This window comes from Stenella coeruleoalba (genome assembly GCF_951394435.1).
Source record: "Stenella coeruleoalba genome assembly, chromosome: 9".
In the NCBI taxonomy this organism is placed as follows: Eukaryota; Metazoa; Chordata; class Mammalia; order Artiodactyla; family Delphinidae; genus Stenella; species Stenella coeruleoalba.
In genome coordinates, this window is record NC_137155.1 from 97,153,176 (window position 1) to 97,173,950 (window position 20,775).

At 38.4% G+C, this 20,775-nt stretch overlaps 1 protein-coding gene across 12 annotated transcripts in view; it reads left to right on the forward strand.

Moving 5' to 3' along the window:
* CNTNAP2 (contactin associated protein 2) overlaps window positions 1-20,775 on the forward strand; it is a 977,311-nt gene that overhangs the window by 374,323 nt on the left and 582,213 nt on the right. The window contains exon 2 of one of the 12 annotated variants that reach the window (XM_079931143.1): window positions 7,607-7,717. The exons of 10 other annotated variants lie outside the window; for them this stretch is intronic. In XM_079931143.1, coding sequence (XP_079787269.1) covers window positions 7,678-7,717 — 40 coding nt within the window. In that variant the 5' untranslated portion in view covers window positions 7,607-7,677. Of the gene's footprint in view, window positions 1-6,162; window positions 7,718-20,775 lie in introns of those variants that run through there. One more of the 12 variants, XM_079931142.1, reaches the window with a different exon arrangement.

The window sequence follows — 20,775 nt, forward strand, 5'->3', positions numbered from 1 at the left end:
CACATTCAATGCAACTGCTGAACCCACTCCAGAAAATAGTGATTGCCATAGTGAATTGAAAGCAAAGCCTACCACTAGATTAATTAAAATTATTCTAAACTGGCTGGTATTCTTATTAATTATAATTTTACATGACGATGTGGCAGAATCTGGTGAATCTGCTAGGTACTTTGCACAGAACCTCTGCTGTCTCTAAATTACTTACCTAACTACCAGTGTTCATAAAATAATAATAACAGCAGCAACAGCTGCTGAATTCAGCAACCAGAGCTGAATTGTTTGACACTGAATAATATTTTAGTTCAGCTGAGATCGTCACTTAAAGTCATAAATTATCTCACGAGGAGTGTGAAAGTTCAACTCAAATTGTGAACTAAGTCTGAGCTATTTCATATATGAATAATATTAAAAACCAGAGTGAGATACTTAAGCATGTTTTAACTTCCCATCATTCATCTTGTCGCCACCCACACTGTGGCTTGTGCACCTTGATTTCTGAACTTCCATTTCCGCCTCTGTAATTGAAACACCCACATCTTTAGGTTTCCCTCACCAGACAAGGCTTTATTTTCATGTCCTTGTTACCGCTAGTATAATTGAAAATTCCCTACTTTCTATATTCCCATCATCCACATCGAAGTTAATACGTTCCCACCTCCTGACACGCCCACCATGTGCATTTTAATTAAGACAGACACCCCTGTATTCTTTACATTCATCACATAAGCTTAACTCATGTTTTCTTTTTCTTCCAGTTCTTTCCCTTATACTCAATATCTATTAATCACTCCTCCCTGAGATGCACATATTTTATGAATTCCAATTTTCCAAATATCAAATGACACGTATGTTCCTTCCAATGTAAACCGACCTGAATACGAGTGAGTTTCAATTTTATTCTAAGAATAAAAGAGAGAACAAAAGCCTATGTGTTATATAAACTATGTAAACATGTTGACTAAGCATAATACTATTATATCTGTGGGAGAGAAGTTGTTCTAAAAATAACTTTTCCAAAGCAAGCAACAGATGCTGAGGAAGGTTATTTCCGTCTCCTTTCTTCCTGTTGTGCGGAGGATCACCAAACAGGCTAATAACCCTTAAGTGTGGGATCATGTTAAACAAAAAGAGGATATTTTGATTCATGGATGTGCCAGGTTACAAAGCTCGTCCTTTGCCAAGTTCAATGCTGGGCTCCAAGGCCTCTCTGGTGCTCGTGAGGATCCTGAGTCCTCGCCCACAGCCAGTGGCTGTAGTGTGGCTTGGTGACTTGGTTTTGATGGCAAATCTCAGTAGTTGCCAGATCTGCTGAATTCGTGAATTAGCACATGGATGCCACACAGACTTATCCAGTGCTTTCTCCCTATACTCAGCATTCTGTTAGATGCTGTCTGGTAAACAAAATTCAGTTATGACATAGTTTCTTAACTTAAATAGAATCCTAGGGTTTTAGGTAGGCAGTGATACCTAATCTGTGATTGGGGTGGCGGTAGGATCAGTGCTTTTTTTTTTTTTTTTTTTTTTTTTTTTTTGCCTATGTATTTCTACTTGAGTTAGTCACGTTATAGCACTTTTTAAATTTTGTTCTCTTTATGTGTGGTTTCGGACTCAGCTGGCAAAATCAAGATACATGTGTTCAGGGTTTATGGTTTTCAATCATTTTCTTTAACCCTGTTAACTTCACTCCCAAGTGGAAAAAAAAAAAAAAAAAGTCGCTAGGATGTCTGTTAATCTAGATAGAGATGACATCAGGAAAATTGTCAGGTTGTGATGTTTGCCTTTTGTGCTGCCCTTTGCCCTGGTATGTGGGCCTCCCCTGAGTCCTCCAGGCTGACATTGGTCCCCATGGAAATGAGACTTGTAAGGAGCTTTCCTCTCTTCTGTTCATCAAATTTACCTTAACTTTGTGCCATTTCTTCAGGGAATTCCCTCTAATCTAGTATCTAAAAAATTATGAATTTCTCCTTAATTTTATGTCTTCCTTGTTCCTTTGCCGCAAGGTGTCCTGAGGGAAAACATCTGTAGGAAATCTAGCATGAAACTCAGATATTCATTAAAATAAAGGCTCATAGTGTCCTATTAAGCTGGCTGCATTTTGAGGGGGACACTACTTCAAGAGCTACTTCTGACAGCAGTAATCTACGTACTTCTGTGATTTCCAAGGGCCAGTCAAGTTCTGGAGCACCGATGTGTAAACCCAGAGGCACCTGTTTACCAGCGCTTCAGTTTATACCAGACATCCTAGTCCTGGGTAGGGCAGGCCTTTCTGATCTGCAGATCTGTTCAGTTATAGACCAAAAGGCCATGTGGTACAAGGAAAATAAAGACAAAGGTGGAGGTATTTTAAAGAGATTTTCTACTAAGCCCAATGATCGGTTGTTTCCCACTATTGGCTATTTCTGTTTAAGGAACTGGGGACAGTTTTGCAGCGCTAGTGGGCCCTCTCCACACAGACCGTGCAGGAGAGACACAGACAGATCCTTCCTTTGACTCTAGATTTCATGCAGACTACCACACTTCTAACTTCATTTGTCAGTAACATGTTCCGGTTTCTGAGATGACAGTCTTTCATTAATTGTATTTTAAATTAACCACAGTAGGCTTTTCCAGGAGCACCTAAAATGTCACCAGCAGCACGTTGCGTGTATCATTGTTGAGGGTGGTTCACTTTTGAGGAGACTTGTGTGGCTGATAATTCCTTAAAAAGCACATGGATTCTTAAAACCCTTTTTTACAGTAAAGTATTTCTGGAATTTGACCGTAATTGAAGGGCATTGTATATTAGGCAGTTTCCACATTCCTTCATCTGATTATGCCCACAAGCACATGGGAAATGATATGTTTCCTTCTGTGGTTGTCTTTTGGTATGTTGTCCATTTCAGTAACCTGACTCCCAGATTTATAAACCTGGCACAGTTATGTGAGACTGTGATGGTTAACTTCACGTGTCAGCTTGACTGGGACACGGTGAGCCCAGATTAAATATTGTCTCTGTCTGTGAGGATGTTTCAGATGAGACTAGCATTTGAATCAGTGAACTCCGTAAAGCAGATTGCCCTCCCCAGTGGGAGTGGGTATCACCGGTCCCATTGAGGGCCTAAGATGACCAAAAAGCCGAGGAAGGGAGCATCTGGCCCCTCCTGCCTGCATGAGCTGGAATGTCAGTCTTCTGCCCGTGGACTGGGATTTACACGATTAACTCCTCTGATTCCCAGGCCTTTGGATTCAGACTGGAATTTTACCACCAGCTTTGCTGGGTCTCAAGCTTGCAGGTGGCAGACTGTGGGACTCCTCAACCTCCATAATCTTGTGGGTCAGCTCCTCATAATAAATAAATATATGTATATCCCATAGGTTCTGTTTCTCTGGAGAAGCCTGACTGGCACACAGACCTATTCCAACTCTCTGCCTTTTTAGTGCCTTGAAACCCCTAGTGGCACAGTTATGAGGTCTCTCAAATAGGGTTATCACCTAAACCATTAAAGTCTCCAGAAGCTCATAGCATTATTTATAAATATGTAATATATTAACTTGCTAGCCTGGTACCGTGTAGCTGTGTCACAGGCCATTTCATCTCTCTGGGCATCAGTTTCCTCAAATGTCAAAATAAAGGAGAGTTAGAAGCACAGTAAGATCCCTTCCAAGTCTAAAGTTCTGGTTCTGTGAATAGTGCCGTAGATACTCTACTTTTTTGCTTTACTCACATCACACTGACTGATGTTGATTTTTATCTCAAAAAATAAGATTGTGTGGGATGAATTGGGAGATTGGGATTGACATATATACACTAATTTGTATAAAATAGATAACTAATAAGAACCTGCTGTATAAAAAAATAAAATAAAAAATATAAAAAAATAAATATGTCAATTAAAAAAATTGTTAGCTCTGGAGGGACCTTCAAGATTATCAGCTCTAACACCTTCGTTTTGCTGATAAGGAAACTTAGGATTTGAGAGATGCAGTTACTTCTCGAAGTTTCCACAGTCAGTGAGTGGCTGACACGCGATGTCAACTCTCCTGCTGATGTAGTTCTCTCTCCTCTAAGCCATGAAATGTTTCCTGTATTTTCATTTAAATCAAAGATATTTTAAAGTAAGTCTGATCAATGAGCTGCAACTCCTATGCACAGATATTTCAGAATATTAAAGTCAGAAAACAGGCAAAGGGAGATGAAAAACAGCGTGTGTGATAGCACCCAGACACCCAAATTAGCCTTGATTCACAGTACTGGGGACTGAAATGAAATAAGGACAAGCCTAAAGAAATTCACACGTTTTAGGCAAGTATGGAATTTAATAAAAATGGAAATAAGGCCTGGGGAAGTGCAGCTATGCTTTTGTCATTGACATTCAGTGCCATTAAGTTCATCTTTACTGGACATTGGTGAAGAAAGGGGTGGGGTCTCTCTGTAGACTGAAAGGCTTTTTCACCCCAGAATGACAGACTTGATATTTCTCTTTAGAGCTGTAGTTTCTAAACTCTACTTATACATGAAAAAGGAACAATCTACATCTGTTGCTGTTGCCAATAGTAACCATCTTTCATCCACTGCTGCCTTTCATAGCAGGTAAACATTTTGGTCCCTTTCACTTTACTCCATTCAGTCTTCGGTGCTCACTTCGTTTCTCTCTACATTTTCATGTGTTTTTATGACCTCCAGGAATGCTTTCTGAGTTCTCTCTCTGGTCTGTGCAGTGCGGTTTTTGTTTTTTTTTCATTTCATCTACTGCTTGTCCTACTCCATTTCTTCACAGCCATCCTGATGCATTTCAAGATCTTTAAAAGCATTACTGGAAGGAAATAATGGAGCTGTCACATTCACCATCTGTTCCACAGTCCTGTAATTTAATTTATAGCATTTATAGCGTTCAGGAATTTTCATACAAGAAGGTCTATCAAAACTCAACTGCCATTAAATGTTAAATTGCATAAATAATATGTTTTTAAAATGCCTGCAGGCGCTAGTTCAAAAGGCTGAGCACACTGATTTGGTGTTAATAAAGTCATTCTAGCTCTATGTATAGTACATACATCTTGGTCATACCACTTACTCAAACTTTCTAGATCATCCTTTGACACTCAGTCCATTTAATGCATGCTCAGTGTTCTTATGATTTCTCCAAGACTGCATGGAAACCTTGGAGAAGAAAGGTTGTAGTGTACATAGAGTCCTCAAGCCTCATAGTTGCAGGTTCTGCTTTTCAATTTCATATCCTAGTTCTACCTCCTTGCATTCCATTGCAAACGCGTCCACCCCACCTCTTTAAATGACAGCCAGATCCAGTCCCTACTGAGGTGTTGACCTTGGTTAAGGCCTCTCTCTAGAGAACTTGTTTCTTAAAAGTCACCACAGGAATCCCTTATGATCCACACATAATATATATAAGAATCAGAGCATTACATTCATTCCTAATCCTTCTGGATAAATATACTGAATGTAATTTCTACTTCCAACATCATAGTTCAAAAGCTAGAATTCAAAAGTATAGTCCTTGTTACCTTTCAAAGAGAATACCACTTCAAGACAGTATTGCAGAAAACTGTCAGACTAGATGCCACTATTGTAAAGTTGGTGAAAAGGTTAAATGCCAGAAACAAACATAATTAGATGACTTAGAAATCATCTAAGTGCTTTTTTCTAGCAACCACTTCTTTGTATCACAAACACGAGCAACACATCTACCCCAGACTCTTCAAATCAGGGTTAATTAAGTCGAAGGGATTGCCATTCCATTTTATCTTACCTCTTCTCAGATAAGCAGATAAGAAACCGAAAAAGATGAAACCTGGTTGTAATCCCTGCAGAGATGGTTGTTTTAAAACTCTCCCACTCCAACAAGGAGAAAGAACTCACACAGTTCCCTTGTTTGCGGCTCCATACTAGAAAGCTGGAGGTGAAGCTGTTACAAAATATTCAGCTTTTGAAGGGTCATTATCTTTTCCATGGTTAAAAAAAAAGGATCTTTTTGAACTTTTAGACCCATTATTTAGCATGATTTTCAGACCAGGACATATAGTGATTGCACTAAAGTCTACACTAACGTCACCATTAAAATCTAATCATTTATTTGGAGGAATTAATGCTATTTTCCTCTAAGGAACCAAAGGTAGAAAGTATAGCTGTCTTAAATGCAGTTCTTGAAATAAGCCTGTCTTCTTCATGCTTCAGAAATTGTTTAAGATCAAAGTGGCTTCCTGCCTTTTCAGATTAAAGCCCTGTCTTGGGCAGGGAGCAAAGAAGATACCACAATTGGTAGGAGGCTCAAAAGGGGCCCCTCCTCTCTCTTCCTCTCTCTGGAGTCCAACTTCAGTGGTGACTTTGGCTCTGAGAATTGAACAAAGAAGAAGGAAAGCTGGTTCCCCGCCAGGATGTCATATGTGAACAGCCTCCATTACCCTCAAGTAAGAGCCACCCCAAAGCAGGGCACATGCTTTGAATTGTTTTTCAGGTAAATGTCATAGGTTTCCACTGAGCCAGTAACCTATACTTGTAGACCCAAACCAGGACTAGATAGGAGCCTTTCTATGTTTCTGTCTTCTTTCTGCCAAAAACCAATTTTATGAACTTGAGAAGATCACGTACCTACTCTAGGCCTCTGTTCTCCTCTCTGTCAAGTGGAGAACGTAGAGTGTGTGGCTTTTAGCTTTTTCCAGTCTGTGAGTGTATGAAAACTACATTGTTCCTGATTGATGAAAGCTTAATATATCATCCCTCACAGAGGACATTTTCCTTTTAAAGAGAGGACAGTGAAAGATAGGTAATGTCCTGGGTTGGGGGGGAGGCGGGTGTCTCCCCAACCTACATAATCCCTAGTAGACTGAGCTGTCCAAGTGTCAGTGGGACCAGGGTCTTCCATCTCTGTCTTCCTGAGGTCTAGGACCCTGGCACTTCGTGGGTGTTGTGTAAATGTGGGTTACTGCTCGGTATTTGAATTGAACCACTCCTGAGAGTTGACTACGAGACCTAAATGACAGGTGCAAGCGCAGAGACCCTACACTGCTGCCTCTACGCACACCATTGACCTTGCCCTGGCCACGCTAATTCCCCTGATTAATTATCTAATCTAGTGAATTAGCTGTCAGTTGTGTGATTTTTATCTGATTATTCCAATTCATTGCATTTAATTATGTTACTGTTTTACCTTCTATTAGTGAGGAAGAGAGAACATTTGCTGAGAATTTTATGTGGTAGGACTATGCTAAGCTCTTTACGTACTCCATCTTATACAATTTAATAGTGTTCTCAAAAACACTGAGGTAGGAATTATGACACATATTTCACAGGTGAGGAAAGAGACTGAAGAGTTTAAGTAACATGCCCAGATTCTCATCACTGAACAGCAGCAGAACTGGGACTGGAAATAAGTCTATCTCCAAAGCCCATATTTTTTCCATTACACTGCACTAGCTGTGTGTTACCTTACCAAATGATTCAATGTTATTTCTGAGATCACATAATGGGATTGTGGGGGGCTTTTGCAGGAAGCAGAAAGGGGCTGTCTGAAATGATTTTTTCTAACAGTGGTGATAGATTACATCGATCCAGTGAAAAGAACATCTCACTGACATCATCAACATGATTTTATTATGTGTTTTGCTGCAGGTCATGGTACAGATAACACCACAGATGATATTCCCTGTGTAAAGCAGCAGGCTGTTTGAGATGCACCATCCATGTCTTTTGTCTCATTAGGCCCATATTCTACCCAATCCAGTAAGCAAACATTAATAGGTATCTTTCAGATAATAATGGCTAATGCTATTTTTTTCCTGTCAGTAACCAATTCTTTCTGTTGTTTAAAAAAAAGTGCTGTTTGATGTTTGAATTTTTGCACTTAAGGTTTTTGACAGTTATAATGGTAAACGAACAGCTCTAATTCTTTTTCTCAGGTGAAGCCAAATATAAAAGTAGTCAAGTACTGATCACTGACTAAACAAGCAAGGAAATGTTTTAGACTATCATTTTGGAGAAAGAGGATTTTTACCTGAATTCTTAAAGTTATGAAAAGAGAAACTGAGATTCATTTCCTCTTTTGAGTTACAGTGACACAAGGACATTAATCACTTAGTTTCCATAAACATAAAATGGGGATCATAGTGGCCCCAAAATGATGCTATAACACACCTTGCAGGTTCTGCCATCATGAAATTAGTGAAGCTGATGACAGCTTTTCTCATGTTTCCAGGCAGCCCCTTTACTGCAAGATTAATAAGGGCAAAAGGAGGAAAATCAAGGAACTCAGTGGGCAATGCACACTGTAATACCCAATCAATTTCCTTCTGCAAGTTTTATTACATTGAGGCTTCTGGAGAAGAAAATTGATTGGGCTGATTCTCCTGGGAACCTTTAAGGCAACAACGTAGGTTCTTTTCGTTTTCTATCGCAACCTAATTTATAGGTCTAGAGCTAGGGAAAAATGAATGGTCCTGCTATATTCAGTTACTTTATTCTGGTTTTTATGCCAGGAGTTTAGCGAACTATCAGAGAATTAAATAGAAGGGAAAGTTTAAAGAAGAAATAGTACAAAAAAGAACAGATCAAGTTTAATATAAAAAAAGGTGAGAGAAAAATAGGAAAATATGTTTTAAAGGAGATAATTCAACTCCTTCTCACCTCAGGTATCCACACATTTATTGAGCACCTACTATATATCTAGACTTAAGCCCGATGCTGGAAATACAAACATGAGAAATAAATCGTTCATGCCTCCCATTCCAGCGTCCCGTATGAGATAAGGAATCTCAGGAGATCAGTTTGGGGAATAAACGTGGCCCATCACAGAAAACCACAATTGCCATGTTAGGTAAAGTAGGTCAGACTTAGGCAACAGAAGACCAGAGTGCTTTTAAGCAGAGGATAATATGGTCAGATTTGGGTAGATGACTCTGGAATGATTATAGGACATGGATTTTAATAGGAAAAGACAGGAAGCCAATGAGGATGCCAGGGTTTACACTCTGTGAATGGAATGCCTCTGACAATTTCATTTAGAGGAGATCTTCATTGTTTTAAGTTGTCAATAAATTAAAAAGCAAATGAGTGAAGAGAAAAGAATTTATATATATAGCCAACCATTTATATCTGTGGGTATGAAGATGGAGTTTGACTTCATTTAGCATACTGGAACATACTTTAATATTTTGGCTATTGAATTACCACATCTGATCATTTATAATTCAATATGTACATAGAAGATCTTTTTCAGGCGTGCTGTTTTAACTGCTCTCATTGTAGTTAAAGCATTTGCAAAGAATTGAACCACTTCAGATGTTCAAAGATATTGAACAATATGGTGCATCGAGAAGGGCAGATGAAATCCAATTAACTGCCAAGGTTCAGGCTTGCTTTCAGTCACAACTGTATTCTTTAGGCAAGTCACTTCATCACTCTGAGTCTTTGTTTTGTAAGAAGTGTACCAGTATACTTCCTATCCTGCTGATTTCATGGGGCTATTGTGATAGGGAAATGAGAAACTTTAAGAGAAAACCACATACCTTTACAAATCTAAGTGTTTTTTATCATTTATTGAGAGAGAGAAAGAGAGAGAGAGTTTACTATTAATATAAATTTTCCCCTCCTTGGGGCAACCCCATCCATTCTCATTTTCCTTTCATGTATCAGATTTTCCAGTACCTTCTCTTTATCAAATACTAAGTACAAAAAAATGATGCAAGTTATTAGCATGTGGAATAAAACCAGTAAGTTTCCTTGATAGGAATTTCAAATCTTGTCTCAGCCCCATCAGCCATAAAACTAAAATAAGAACTTTTAGTGTTCTTGTGGAAAGTGGGTCTCATGGTTTGGGGCAGGATGTGATATACGTGCATGACGTCAAGATTGTTATTTATGTTCTTCAGATCTTCGAGATACTCACTTTATGTATGGAAACAGTTTTTACATTATTTTTCAGCTTGGGGTTCTGACAGCAGGTGGGCAGTGGTAACTTTGTGGTTCCCATACTGCATGGTGTAGGTTTAGGGGCCCAACATGGAGAACCAGGGTAGGGAAGCCCAGGTGTCCTTGACTCTTTCCTGGGGTGGGAGGCAGAGCTTGTCCACCCAAACGGGACAGCCCTTTGGGGTTTGAGTGCTTTGCAGCCCTCTCAGTCCCTCTCTCTACTGGGCCAATATCAGAGCCAATTCCATCCAGTTACTGTGGCCTCAGTTCCCAAGGTCATTGCCATGTTAGCTTAGTTCTCCATATTGCCCAAGGCTGGCCATCCTTCACGTAGTCTTATGACTCTCTCTGCCCCATTACTCTGGGTTCCCGTGTAGCTGTGACTGGTGTCTCTGCAGAGCTGCCCTGCACCAGATGATGTAGCTGGAGAGGTGCAGTGGGAACTCTGTCTTCCAACAGGCATCCACAGAGGGCTGGCTTCAAGTTTATTTTAGTCTCGCTGCCCACTGTGGGCCAGAGAAATGGATTAATTAGGTTAGCTCCTATGTGAGATATTGCTTTGCAGGTTAGAGCAGTTCTGATTCTATTCTGGTAATATGGAATTGTTTTCAAAAGTTTTGTAAGATTATGATGTGTGCAGCAAGCTTTCCTTTATTTAGACTTGAAAAAGGTTTTTTAAAATTGAATTTCAACTTAAAAGTGATTTTTAATATTGTCATTTAGAATGGACCAGAAAATAGTAAAAATAGATGTTTAAATGGAGGAAAACATTTATGCAGCAACCCCTCACCCCCACCACACCCTGTTCCCTGCCCCGGCCCCACAGACCCACTGAGGCTGCTAGAAATTGCCTTATTAAAGAGGCTTATAAGAGATCTGAAAGAGGTAATACAGAGTGAACTCTGTGAGATTTTCTATGTAAAGACTAAATTGCTGAACTAATAAGGATAAGCTTCAGACAGTCCAAGGTAGGTTTTATTTTTATTTTTTCCAGCTTTTTAAAGATATAAGTGGCATAATAACACTGTGTACATTTGTGTATAATATGATGATACATGTACATATTGTGAAATGTTTACCACAATAAAGCTAGTTAACACATCCTTCACTTAACATAATTACCATTTTGTTAGTGTTGTTATGATGAGAACATTAAAGTTTTATTTCATAGCAACTTTCAAGTATATAACACAGAATTGTTAACAATAGTCACTACGCTGTACATTAGATCCCTGGAACTTATTCGTGTTGTAAATGAAAGTTGTACCCTTTGACTAACTTCTTCCCATTTCTCCCACCTCTCAGCCTCTGGAAACCACCATTCTACTCTCTCTGTGAGTAGATGTTTTTAGATTCCACATATAAGTGAAATCATACAGTATTTGTCTTTCTCTGACCTATTTCACTTAGCATATCGTCCTCAACTTTCATTCACATTATTGCAAATGGCAAGATTTCTTTCTCATAGATGACTAATATTCTCATTTATATAAAACTTCTTTATCTATTGATGGAAACTTAGGTTGTTTCCATATTTTAGCTATTGTGAATAGTGCTGCAGTGAACCTGGGAGTGAAGACAGCTCTTCGAGAGTGATTTCATCTCCTTTGCATATGTACCCAGAAGTAGGATTGCTAGATGATGAGGTAGTTCTGTCTTTAGTTTTTTGAGGAACCTCAGTACTGTTTCCCATAGTGGCTGTACCAAGATGGGTTTTATGAATAGAAAGAAACTTGTAGTTCACCGTTTATGTAGACAAGTAAAATATATGAGTTTAGGGGAAAATAAGTAACTCCTTCAAATTATTTTTAGAAGTAGTAAAATGTCAACCATATTATTAAATAATGAAACTGTCTGTCTTATGTAAAGTTCCCCAGAAGCAAATGCTGAGATGAGGATTTGTGTGCAAGAGATTTATTAAGGGGAGAGAGATAAGAAAACAGGGAAGCAAGACGGGGATGAGGTAGAAGCCAGGCGAAGGGGAGATCTTGGGCAAAAGTCCTTGAGAACAGGCAGCCAATTCCACCAGGAACCTCTGGAGTGAGTTAGGGTTGTCCCAACCAGATATAAGGAACTTAGCTATCATTCTTCCACCCCCAACAGTCATTGATTACCAAGCCCCCAGGCCCTTCTGACTCTTGGAAGCTCCAGTAGGCAAAGGGCAGTCAGTCAAAGAGTAAAACAGGTGATGGTCATTGAAAGTGGTCCATTGTGCTATAGACTGAATGCTTGTGTCCCCCCTCAAATTCATATGTTGAAACATAATTCCCAATGTGTATTTGGAGGTGGGGCTTTTGGGAGGTGATTAGGTCATGAGGGTGGGGCCCTTATGATGGAATTAGTACCCTAATAAAGGAGTTTCCAGAGAGCTTCCTCACCCCTTCCATCACATGAGGATACAGGGAGAAGGAGCTCTATATGAACAAAGTAGCAAGCTCTCACCAGACACTGACTCTGCCAGCACCTTGACCTTGGACTTCCAGGCTCCAGAACCATGAAAAAAAATTTTTGTTGTTTTTAAGCCACTCAGTCTATGGTATTCTGTTATAGCAGTCTAAACTGACTAAGACACATGAGTTCAGATTTTCAGACCTTGGTTAGATGGGATAAGGAGGGATCTGGTCATCACAGCAATGACCATGGTATTGTCTGCTATGATGGACATTGCGCCATTCTTTATGTCCTGACGAGGAATCTAGGTGTCATTTTACATATTGGTTCCTGACCACAAAAGCCAAATCATCAGGCGTATAATGGCAAATAAAATAGGTCCTGCCTGAGCCAATTTGCTGCTGGGTCACAGTTTGACCTGTGACCCCCTTTCGCTTACATGAGATCTTAAAGGAATGCTAAATTGAGCATTATATTCTATCCTGACATGAGGAAACAATAATTTTCCATAATATAGAAATAGAACATTTTTAACTTGCTAAATCTGTTAAAACAAGAGGTTAACCAGAAATTAATATATAATCCTTTCTTCAGGAAGTTCTTGACTCATGGTTTATACATGCTTTTGTATTAAGTTGTGTACCATAGCAATGAAATAAAACTATAGGGATGGCACAATACCAAAGGATAATTCCTAATGGCAGACGTTTGACTCTCTTCAAATAATGTGCAGTATTACAGTAAGGTAGTCCCCCAAACCAGTCTTCTATTATGAGAACTGACTGATATTAATCTGAATTAATCTCTCTATCCTTTTGTGCTCATCACAGCACTTTGTTGAAATCATTCTACAGTACTTATGCCATTCTGTTCCATGTTATTATCTTGAAAGACAACAGTATGTTTCATCTTTAGATTATCCAAGACACTTATCCCTATACCAGCTCATAGTAGGAGTTTGGAAACATTCAAATGAGAAAATTGGCCTACAGTTCCCCTTCTTTGAAACATCTTGTCATTTATTTTAATAGCCAAGTACATTTGCTCTTTGAATAATGATTCACCATAGAGTCTCCTAGCTGCTTGTTAATTCTTGACTTCCTCTCTCTTACTCATTTGGAATCTGTCAGCAGTGTTTCTGCAGGATGTGTCAAGCGTCAGGGCATATGTTATCTGCATATGTATCAAAGGAGACATATCTTTCCTCTTCTCTCCAATATTTTTCTCTTTAACGTAACTGTAAATTCCCAGAATGTACATCCTATTTTGAAACAAGAATCAGGCTTTGTGTAAGAGCTTGCTCAAGTAGAGCAGAATTCTGTGTGTTCAACTTGAATGCAGAAGGTAAGAATTTTGTGTAGCTTTTTCTGCTGTCTCTGAAGATACATTTTAAACTAGTCCTTGGCTCTGACTTTGCCCCTTCTCAGGAATAGAGAGTATATTTATATAAAACAATGCACAGCTTTTTTCAAAGATAGAGTGAGAGAAAGAAGAGAGCTCTCTAATAGGCTTTAATACACTAGGGAATTTCATGGCTTTATTTCAGAGCAAATCATCCTAGATATGGTCCCAATACAGTCAGAAGCCTTGAGAAGCTGAAAATTGGGAAGAAAACTTGGACAATATGTGTACCTATGAGAATTCCATTTTCACTACACATTAAAAGTTTATGCTGCCTGTCAGATGTTTCTATAATAAAATTTATCATCAGAATTTACTTAAAAAATTGCAAACTTAATGTGGTCTCAACCTGATATAGTTTTAAACATACATTAATGTCAGCGCCAACAGTATAGTCAGCTACTATAATGTGAGAGTAACACAAAGACCTGCCAGCCCCTAATAGCTCTTCCCTGACCTGGTCATAATGAGGTCTCTACTATGATAGTTACTCTTTTGGAAAATAAAATCTCCATCAGAAATCTCCTTCTAAAAAATGAATATCAGATGGCAGAAGGAAATTGGTAGGAATTAGCTTCTTAGACCATCACTGAGTGGATAAAGTTTCCTAAGTTAAATGAGTTAGAGAAGAGTTCAACTTTCATCAGGTAATCAGAGTCATAAAAGGCTGCAGGACTGGATACCCCAAGCGAACATGTTTTTCTTTCTTTTTCCTCCCACCCATGCCTTCCTTTCTTAGTTAATGCTATCACCATTCTCCCCTGGCACCAAAGCTAAAACCTATGGGTCATCCGGATGCCCAGGCTCTTACCCCACTGTCCAGTCTCTAAACTCCCGCTATTTGTCTTCTGCTTTATTCCTGCTGCCTTGCTTCAGGCTTTCATTTTCCTCCATTCAGCCCAATGCCATTTTCTCCTTCCTGACCTCTTATATGTCCCCATGGTGCTTTTCAATACCAAGCATTTCTTCAGTCCTAGGTCTATCCACACCCCCGCCTGCTCCATCAACCCCGTGGGGTCTCCCCACTCTCTCCTCCTGCCTTTGCCATGGTGGTAGCTGCTGTTGAGTAGAGTATTGGTGAGGCCATAATATCTGAAAGATCTGGCTTCAGAGCCCAGCTCTGCCTCTTACTACCTGTGTGACTTTGGCTGTTAGGAAGTGTCATCAAATCTTACTTTCCTTCTTTGGTTTTTTTTTCACCACATACTATTAGTTCCTAACTCAAAAAACTTTTGAACATTAAATAAGACAATGCCTGTAAAGAACTTAGCACAGTACCTGTTATAGTGTTATGTATCCTCAGTTAACATAGCAGTAATATTAATGATTAGTGTTCAGTATCACTGAGGCTAGATGTTGTAAGAATCTCAGTGGGTGTGGGAAAATTTTAAGTAGATGACCGACATTTACTAAAAGAGTTGGGATACCTGTCATCTGCCCTTTTTACAACTTAAGGATGTTTTTAAAGATTAATACAATAAGCATAATCCCTTAATATAATTAGTAAATATCAAATTTTAAGTTGACTTAGCCATAAATCATCTAATAGTTGATGTAGAGACATAACCTAAACTTCCAGAAATAGTACCATCACCCTACTTTATATCTCAGCAGCTCATTTTTTAAAAAAACTTATGGTGCTTTCCTGCACACAATGCTTAACTGAGCTAATTGTTGAGGATGTCAGAGGACAAGGATGTTCATTTCCTTCCCTGAGAAAATTTACTCTCTAATGAAAAGATCAGAAAATTAAAAGATCAATAATACTTTGCAGTGATAAAGGCACACTTAGCTCAAGTCTTTAGATGAAACATGTCAATTATGAATTAACATAAAAAACATTTCTGAAAGGAAAAAAGAAGCATTACATTTGGCACTCTGATTTGAAGCTACTGGACTGAGAATTAGAATGTTTGGGTTCTACTCTTCCTTCCGTGGTGAAATTGCAGTTTACACAAATCAATTGCTGACGTCACTCTGGCTCTCTGTGACCAAGTCCAGTGAAGCCTAGTGATGCTTAGGAGGTTGTTGTGAGACATAAGAAAACTCTGTAAAGGCAGGTTCTGTGATTTTCATCAGTGGCTTCCAGCTAGAAGCTGAAGCCAGTATATTTTTACCTTTTCAGAGAAGGCAATCTTCATCACCAGTTCACTTACATAACTTAATTTCAAAGAATATTGGTGTTAAAATGTGAAGTTCTCTATCACAGCATTGATTAGACATGATTTTAAATAAGTTAATAGAGAAAACTTCCACCTACAAGCCACTGTCACCCATCAACAGACCCCAGTCAAGAACATCTTTAATAGAAGATTGAATTCTCCTTTGTTGAAATTCCATGGTGTGTGTTGCTTTATTCCAATTATAAGATGTCTGAACATGAAAATACAAATTGATTTTCATTCAGGTCTTAATTTCAAACAGCCAGAGTAGTTCTTTATAACTAATGGAGAAGTGTGACTATGGTGAAGTCAGTGCTACTTGATAAAAAGGAAAAAGAAAGCTTTTTTCCTAATGTCCTAACAATAGTCAAATTGATACTCTTATGCATAGTTAGAGGACATCTTTAATGGAAGGCAGGTCAAGGATATGCAAGGAATAAGTTCAAGAGTCTTCATCAGCACAGCCATTCTTTTCTATTGAACTGGAATTATTAAAATCATTTTCCATCTTTGAATGTATCTACCTACTAAAGGCATAGTATAGGGAACTATGTTCAGTATCTTATAATAACCGATAATGAAAAAGAATATAAAAAATATATATATATATACACACACACACAGCTGAATCACTTTGCTGTACACCAGAAACTAGCACAACGTTGTAAATCAACTGTACTTCAATGAAAAATTTTTAAACAAGCACACAGAGTCAAAAGTACAAGTTTATATATGTAAGTAACGTTGGTGAGATGCGTTATCTTACTTTTATGTGATCTTTCTATGACAGAATAACAAACTCCCTGCTCATCTCTAGTCATGACAATGATGAAAACTTGGGTACAGAGCAGAAGATGATCTGCAAGTTTTAAGTAAAACTCTTTGGTTTCCACACTGTGTTTGCTCTACTGCATGAAAGATACCCAATTTACCAACTTTTAAAACAATGCTGAGCTTAAACACAAAATAATCAAGGAGCAAAACTCAACTGTTTATTTCTTGTGCCTTTTAGATTATAGGCAGTCACTAAATATTTCCCGAAGGAACACATGAATCACCCAGATAAAGCACAGTTGGGCAAGCTAATCACACGTATCTTCTGCTGGGACAAGGGAGAGATATTTAAAGGTTGTAAAAAAATGAAACTTTTCCAGCCCACCACCCTTCTCCCTTCTTCTTCTATCATAATGCAAAAACGCACTCCCAGTTCCTGCACTGTCTCCAGGTACAAGGTGTTTCTAGTTATCTCATGTTACTTCTTGTGAGAAACTTTCCTTGCCACAGAAAAAAAGAGTATACGCAGGAGTTCTCCACTGACATCAGTGGGACCAACCATTTCTTTCCCATCTCTGTCCCATCTCAACCCTAACTGCTGCCTTAAAATAGACATATTTTGTTAAGGGTGGTGGAATCTCAGTTTCACAAACTATTTATAGACCGGACACATCACAAATTCACAATTTTACCATACTCTGGGAACATAATACAATATTATATGAAGATGTTTTGAAGTCCACACTAATTTATTTTCCTTCCACTTAGTGATAGCTTGGGCTTTTACAGTCACTGATTCATATGATTTATATTTATATTTATCTATATTACATTTATATTTTTTGCCAGTTCACCTGTCATACATATATATGTGCATATTTGTTTGTGTGTATGTGTGTGTGTGTGTGTATATATATATATATATATATATTTTTTTTTTTTTTTTTTTTTTTTGCAAGTACACCTTAACTTCAAACCCAAGTCCTAACTGATCATATAAAGGGATATAAGCAGAGCTGTGGAAAAAAGAGCCCTTTGTATGTTCCACCACAGGGGATTACTTTTGGCTTTTGGTTGTAAATGTCCCATTTACTTCCAGCCCAAACTCAATTAAGATAGCATCCTACAGCTTCTACCCACAGTAATTCACTGCAAACCTCTTGTCTGAACCAGAAATGCACTCTTCCTCAGTTCCTCTGAGATGATTTTTACATCTCCGTCCACACCTCTAGGACCCTCCCTACTTCTCATCATGTCCTCCTGGCTTCTCAGATCCAGTCATTTTTCTAAAGACCTGGTCAGTGCTTTTCTTTCACTCTCAATTACATCAGACTGACAGCGCCTCCATCTTCTTTCTCTTTCTTTGTTTCTTTCTATATTTGAAACCAGAAATCTTTTCAAGATTCCAAGTTTCATCAACTCTGCCTCAAAAATGCTCCAAAGTTTTCTTGCAAATGAATCTCCATGCAAATGTATTTCTTTTGTGATTGACAATTTAATTACAGTATTATGTCCCTTTTCTAATCAGTATGGAGACAACTTGAAGTCTACAATGGCTTTAAGGCAATTTCCTTGAAAGCAATTAATTACTTGTTGACCCACCCGCCCATTTTGAGATAAAGCTTATCTTATGTAGTGGTGCCCTGGACGTGCCAGTGCATTCCCCAGAATGGAAGAACCCCAAAATGGAGCTTAAGCTGATGCCAGTCATTCATATAACAGGCACCTCTGCTGAGACCTTTTCCATTCAAGAGCAATAATCAGATGGAATGATTTGCATGAGAGAAAAGAAAATTCTTATTAATTTTACAGATTGAATCAAGGTGTGTGGGAAGGATAGAGATATAAATATAAATGATCTCGACAACAGCTAAGAAAAAACTAGTCAGAGCATCGAACTCAATGATGTTTAATAGAGATATGGGTTAAGTTGCACATTTAAACATTTTTTAAAAGTAAGGATATATAAAATTCACTGCACCATTAAAAACTCATGTGAGGGCTTTTCTGGTGGTGCAGTGGTTGAGAGTCCGCCTGCCGATGCAGGGGACACGGGTTCGTGCCCCGGTCCGGGAAGATCCCACATGCCGCGGAGCGGCTGGGCCCGTGAGCTATGGTCGCTGAGCCTGCGCGTCCGGACCCTGTGCTCCGCAACGGGAGAGGCCACAACAGTGAGAGATCCGCGAACCGCAAAAAAAAAAAAAAAAAAACTCATGTGAGAAACTTATTGAATATGAATTGGAATTGTTCTTTTTTTGAACATACTCATTGAAATAAGATGAATAAAAAGAGTGTTGCATAGGAGAGTTAGAAGGAAAGTTAGAAGGTACTGCCATTTGGTTGGATCTTTTATTAGCACTCTTGTTGAGAACTGACAGAATTGCACTCAAATTTGCTTAAAGAAAAAAGGTAATTTGGGGGCCCATATAATTAAGAAGTCTTTGGACTGGCCCTCGCTTCCAGCATGGGTGGATCTGAGGATTCAAAAGATACCATCAGGAACAGTTTTCTGTCTCTTGTCTCTCATCTCCGCTTGTCTTTATTGGCTTCCTGTTGCTTTCACATGGCAAGTTTGTTTCTGGCACACCTCACTGGAACTTAGAGCACATGACCCCAGAGCACCTCTACACCCCTGCTCTAGTTACTGTGTCCAAGAGATGGGATATTCTGTGGCATGGCAGACAAGCTCACCTGATTAAAAATTCCACAGGGTTTTGTGTAATAGAGGAATGATCCTTCCCAAAAGCAAACGGTGCTGGACAGATTGAAACTAAAAGGGAGGGGACGAGAAAGATGATTTCCTACAGACCCTCATTAATTGATCTTGAGGGTTCACGGCATTTGGTTGAGAAGGCTTTGGGGGAAGATGTAAGTCATCTAAGTGGTATATAGGACTGATAATGAGTGAGGACTTTTAGATTCTGAGATATGTATCAATGATAGGACAAGGGTGAGTTTTGAAGTAGGTTTTTTATTTGTTTGTTTGTTCTTGCATAAAACAAATATAACTGATTATAGGACATTTAGGAGGAAAAAAACGATAAATATCAGAAGGAGAAAATAAAAAATATCTAATAATCACTATTAACCTGTTGGGCAAATTTCCCTTGTGTTTTATACAAGTAGCACATGTGTTTGCTAATCAGAGTAATTCAGTATAAATGCTGCATTTTTGTTCAAGATATTGAGAACATTTTGGCACACGACTAATCTTCAGAGATTATAAAGGTTTAATGGCTAAATGATAACACATTAAATGGATTTATCGTAGGCAATAATCAATGTCCGTTTTTCATATTTAAGTTTTCCATTTTTACTTTCAGAGATTATATTATGATAAACATTTTGCTACCACATCTCTTGTCATTTTTTTAAGATTGAATCCTTCAAGTGGAATTACCGAGTCATAGAATATGAACATATAAAATTCTTGGTATGTGTTGTGAAATTTCTATACAGAATATTACTATTTTTACCAGCAGTGTGGTGGAATGATCCTTATTAGTGCCCCCAAATAGTGATTTTTCGGGAATTAGATTATGAGGTTTATGAAGCAAGCATTCTTATTTGTTTCCCAATAGTGCCTACTACTAAAGTCACTAAATACATTTTAAATAATGGGCCTACAATCTACAGCAAATGTATGTTTTTAATTCTGAGTTATAAAACCAAAGGAGACGGTCTGTGTTAGTAAATGTCTGCTCATTTTAATATTGACAGCACTGGTTGTCGAGACGTGGGGAAATGACTCTTCCATGAAATTGTATTCAGTCTGTGGCAAAATACGTATCAAAACTGAAGATGTGTACCTTTCAGTGCAGAAATTCTGTATTTGGAAACATAGCCAAAGAAGTATTTGATCAAATGCACAAAGATGCACTTGATGATCATCAATGAGGTTCTAATAGCATCAGTAGTATTCAATCTGTCCAAGTACCCATCAGCAGTTATTTAAAATAAACTCTGGCTATTCATCCAATGAATAAAATGCAGCCGTTATAAAGGAGTGTCAACTCAGAATTGCCTGCCTTGAAATCTTGTTGCCCCTCAGTGGGAATAAACAACAACTTTGTGCCGTTGCGCAAATATCTTATCTGTGACTCATATGTGTAAAATTTGAGTATTAAGTTAGATTTTACATAGAAA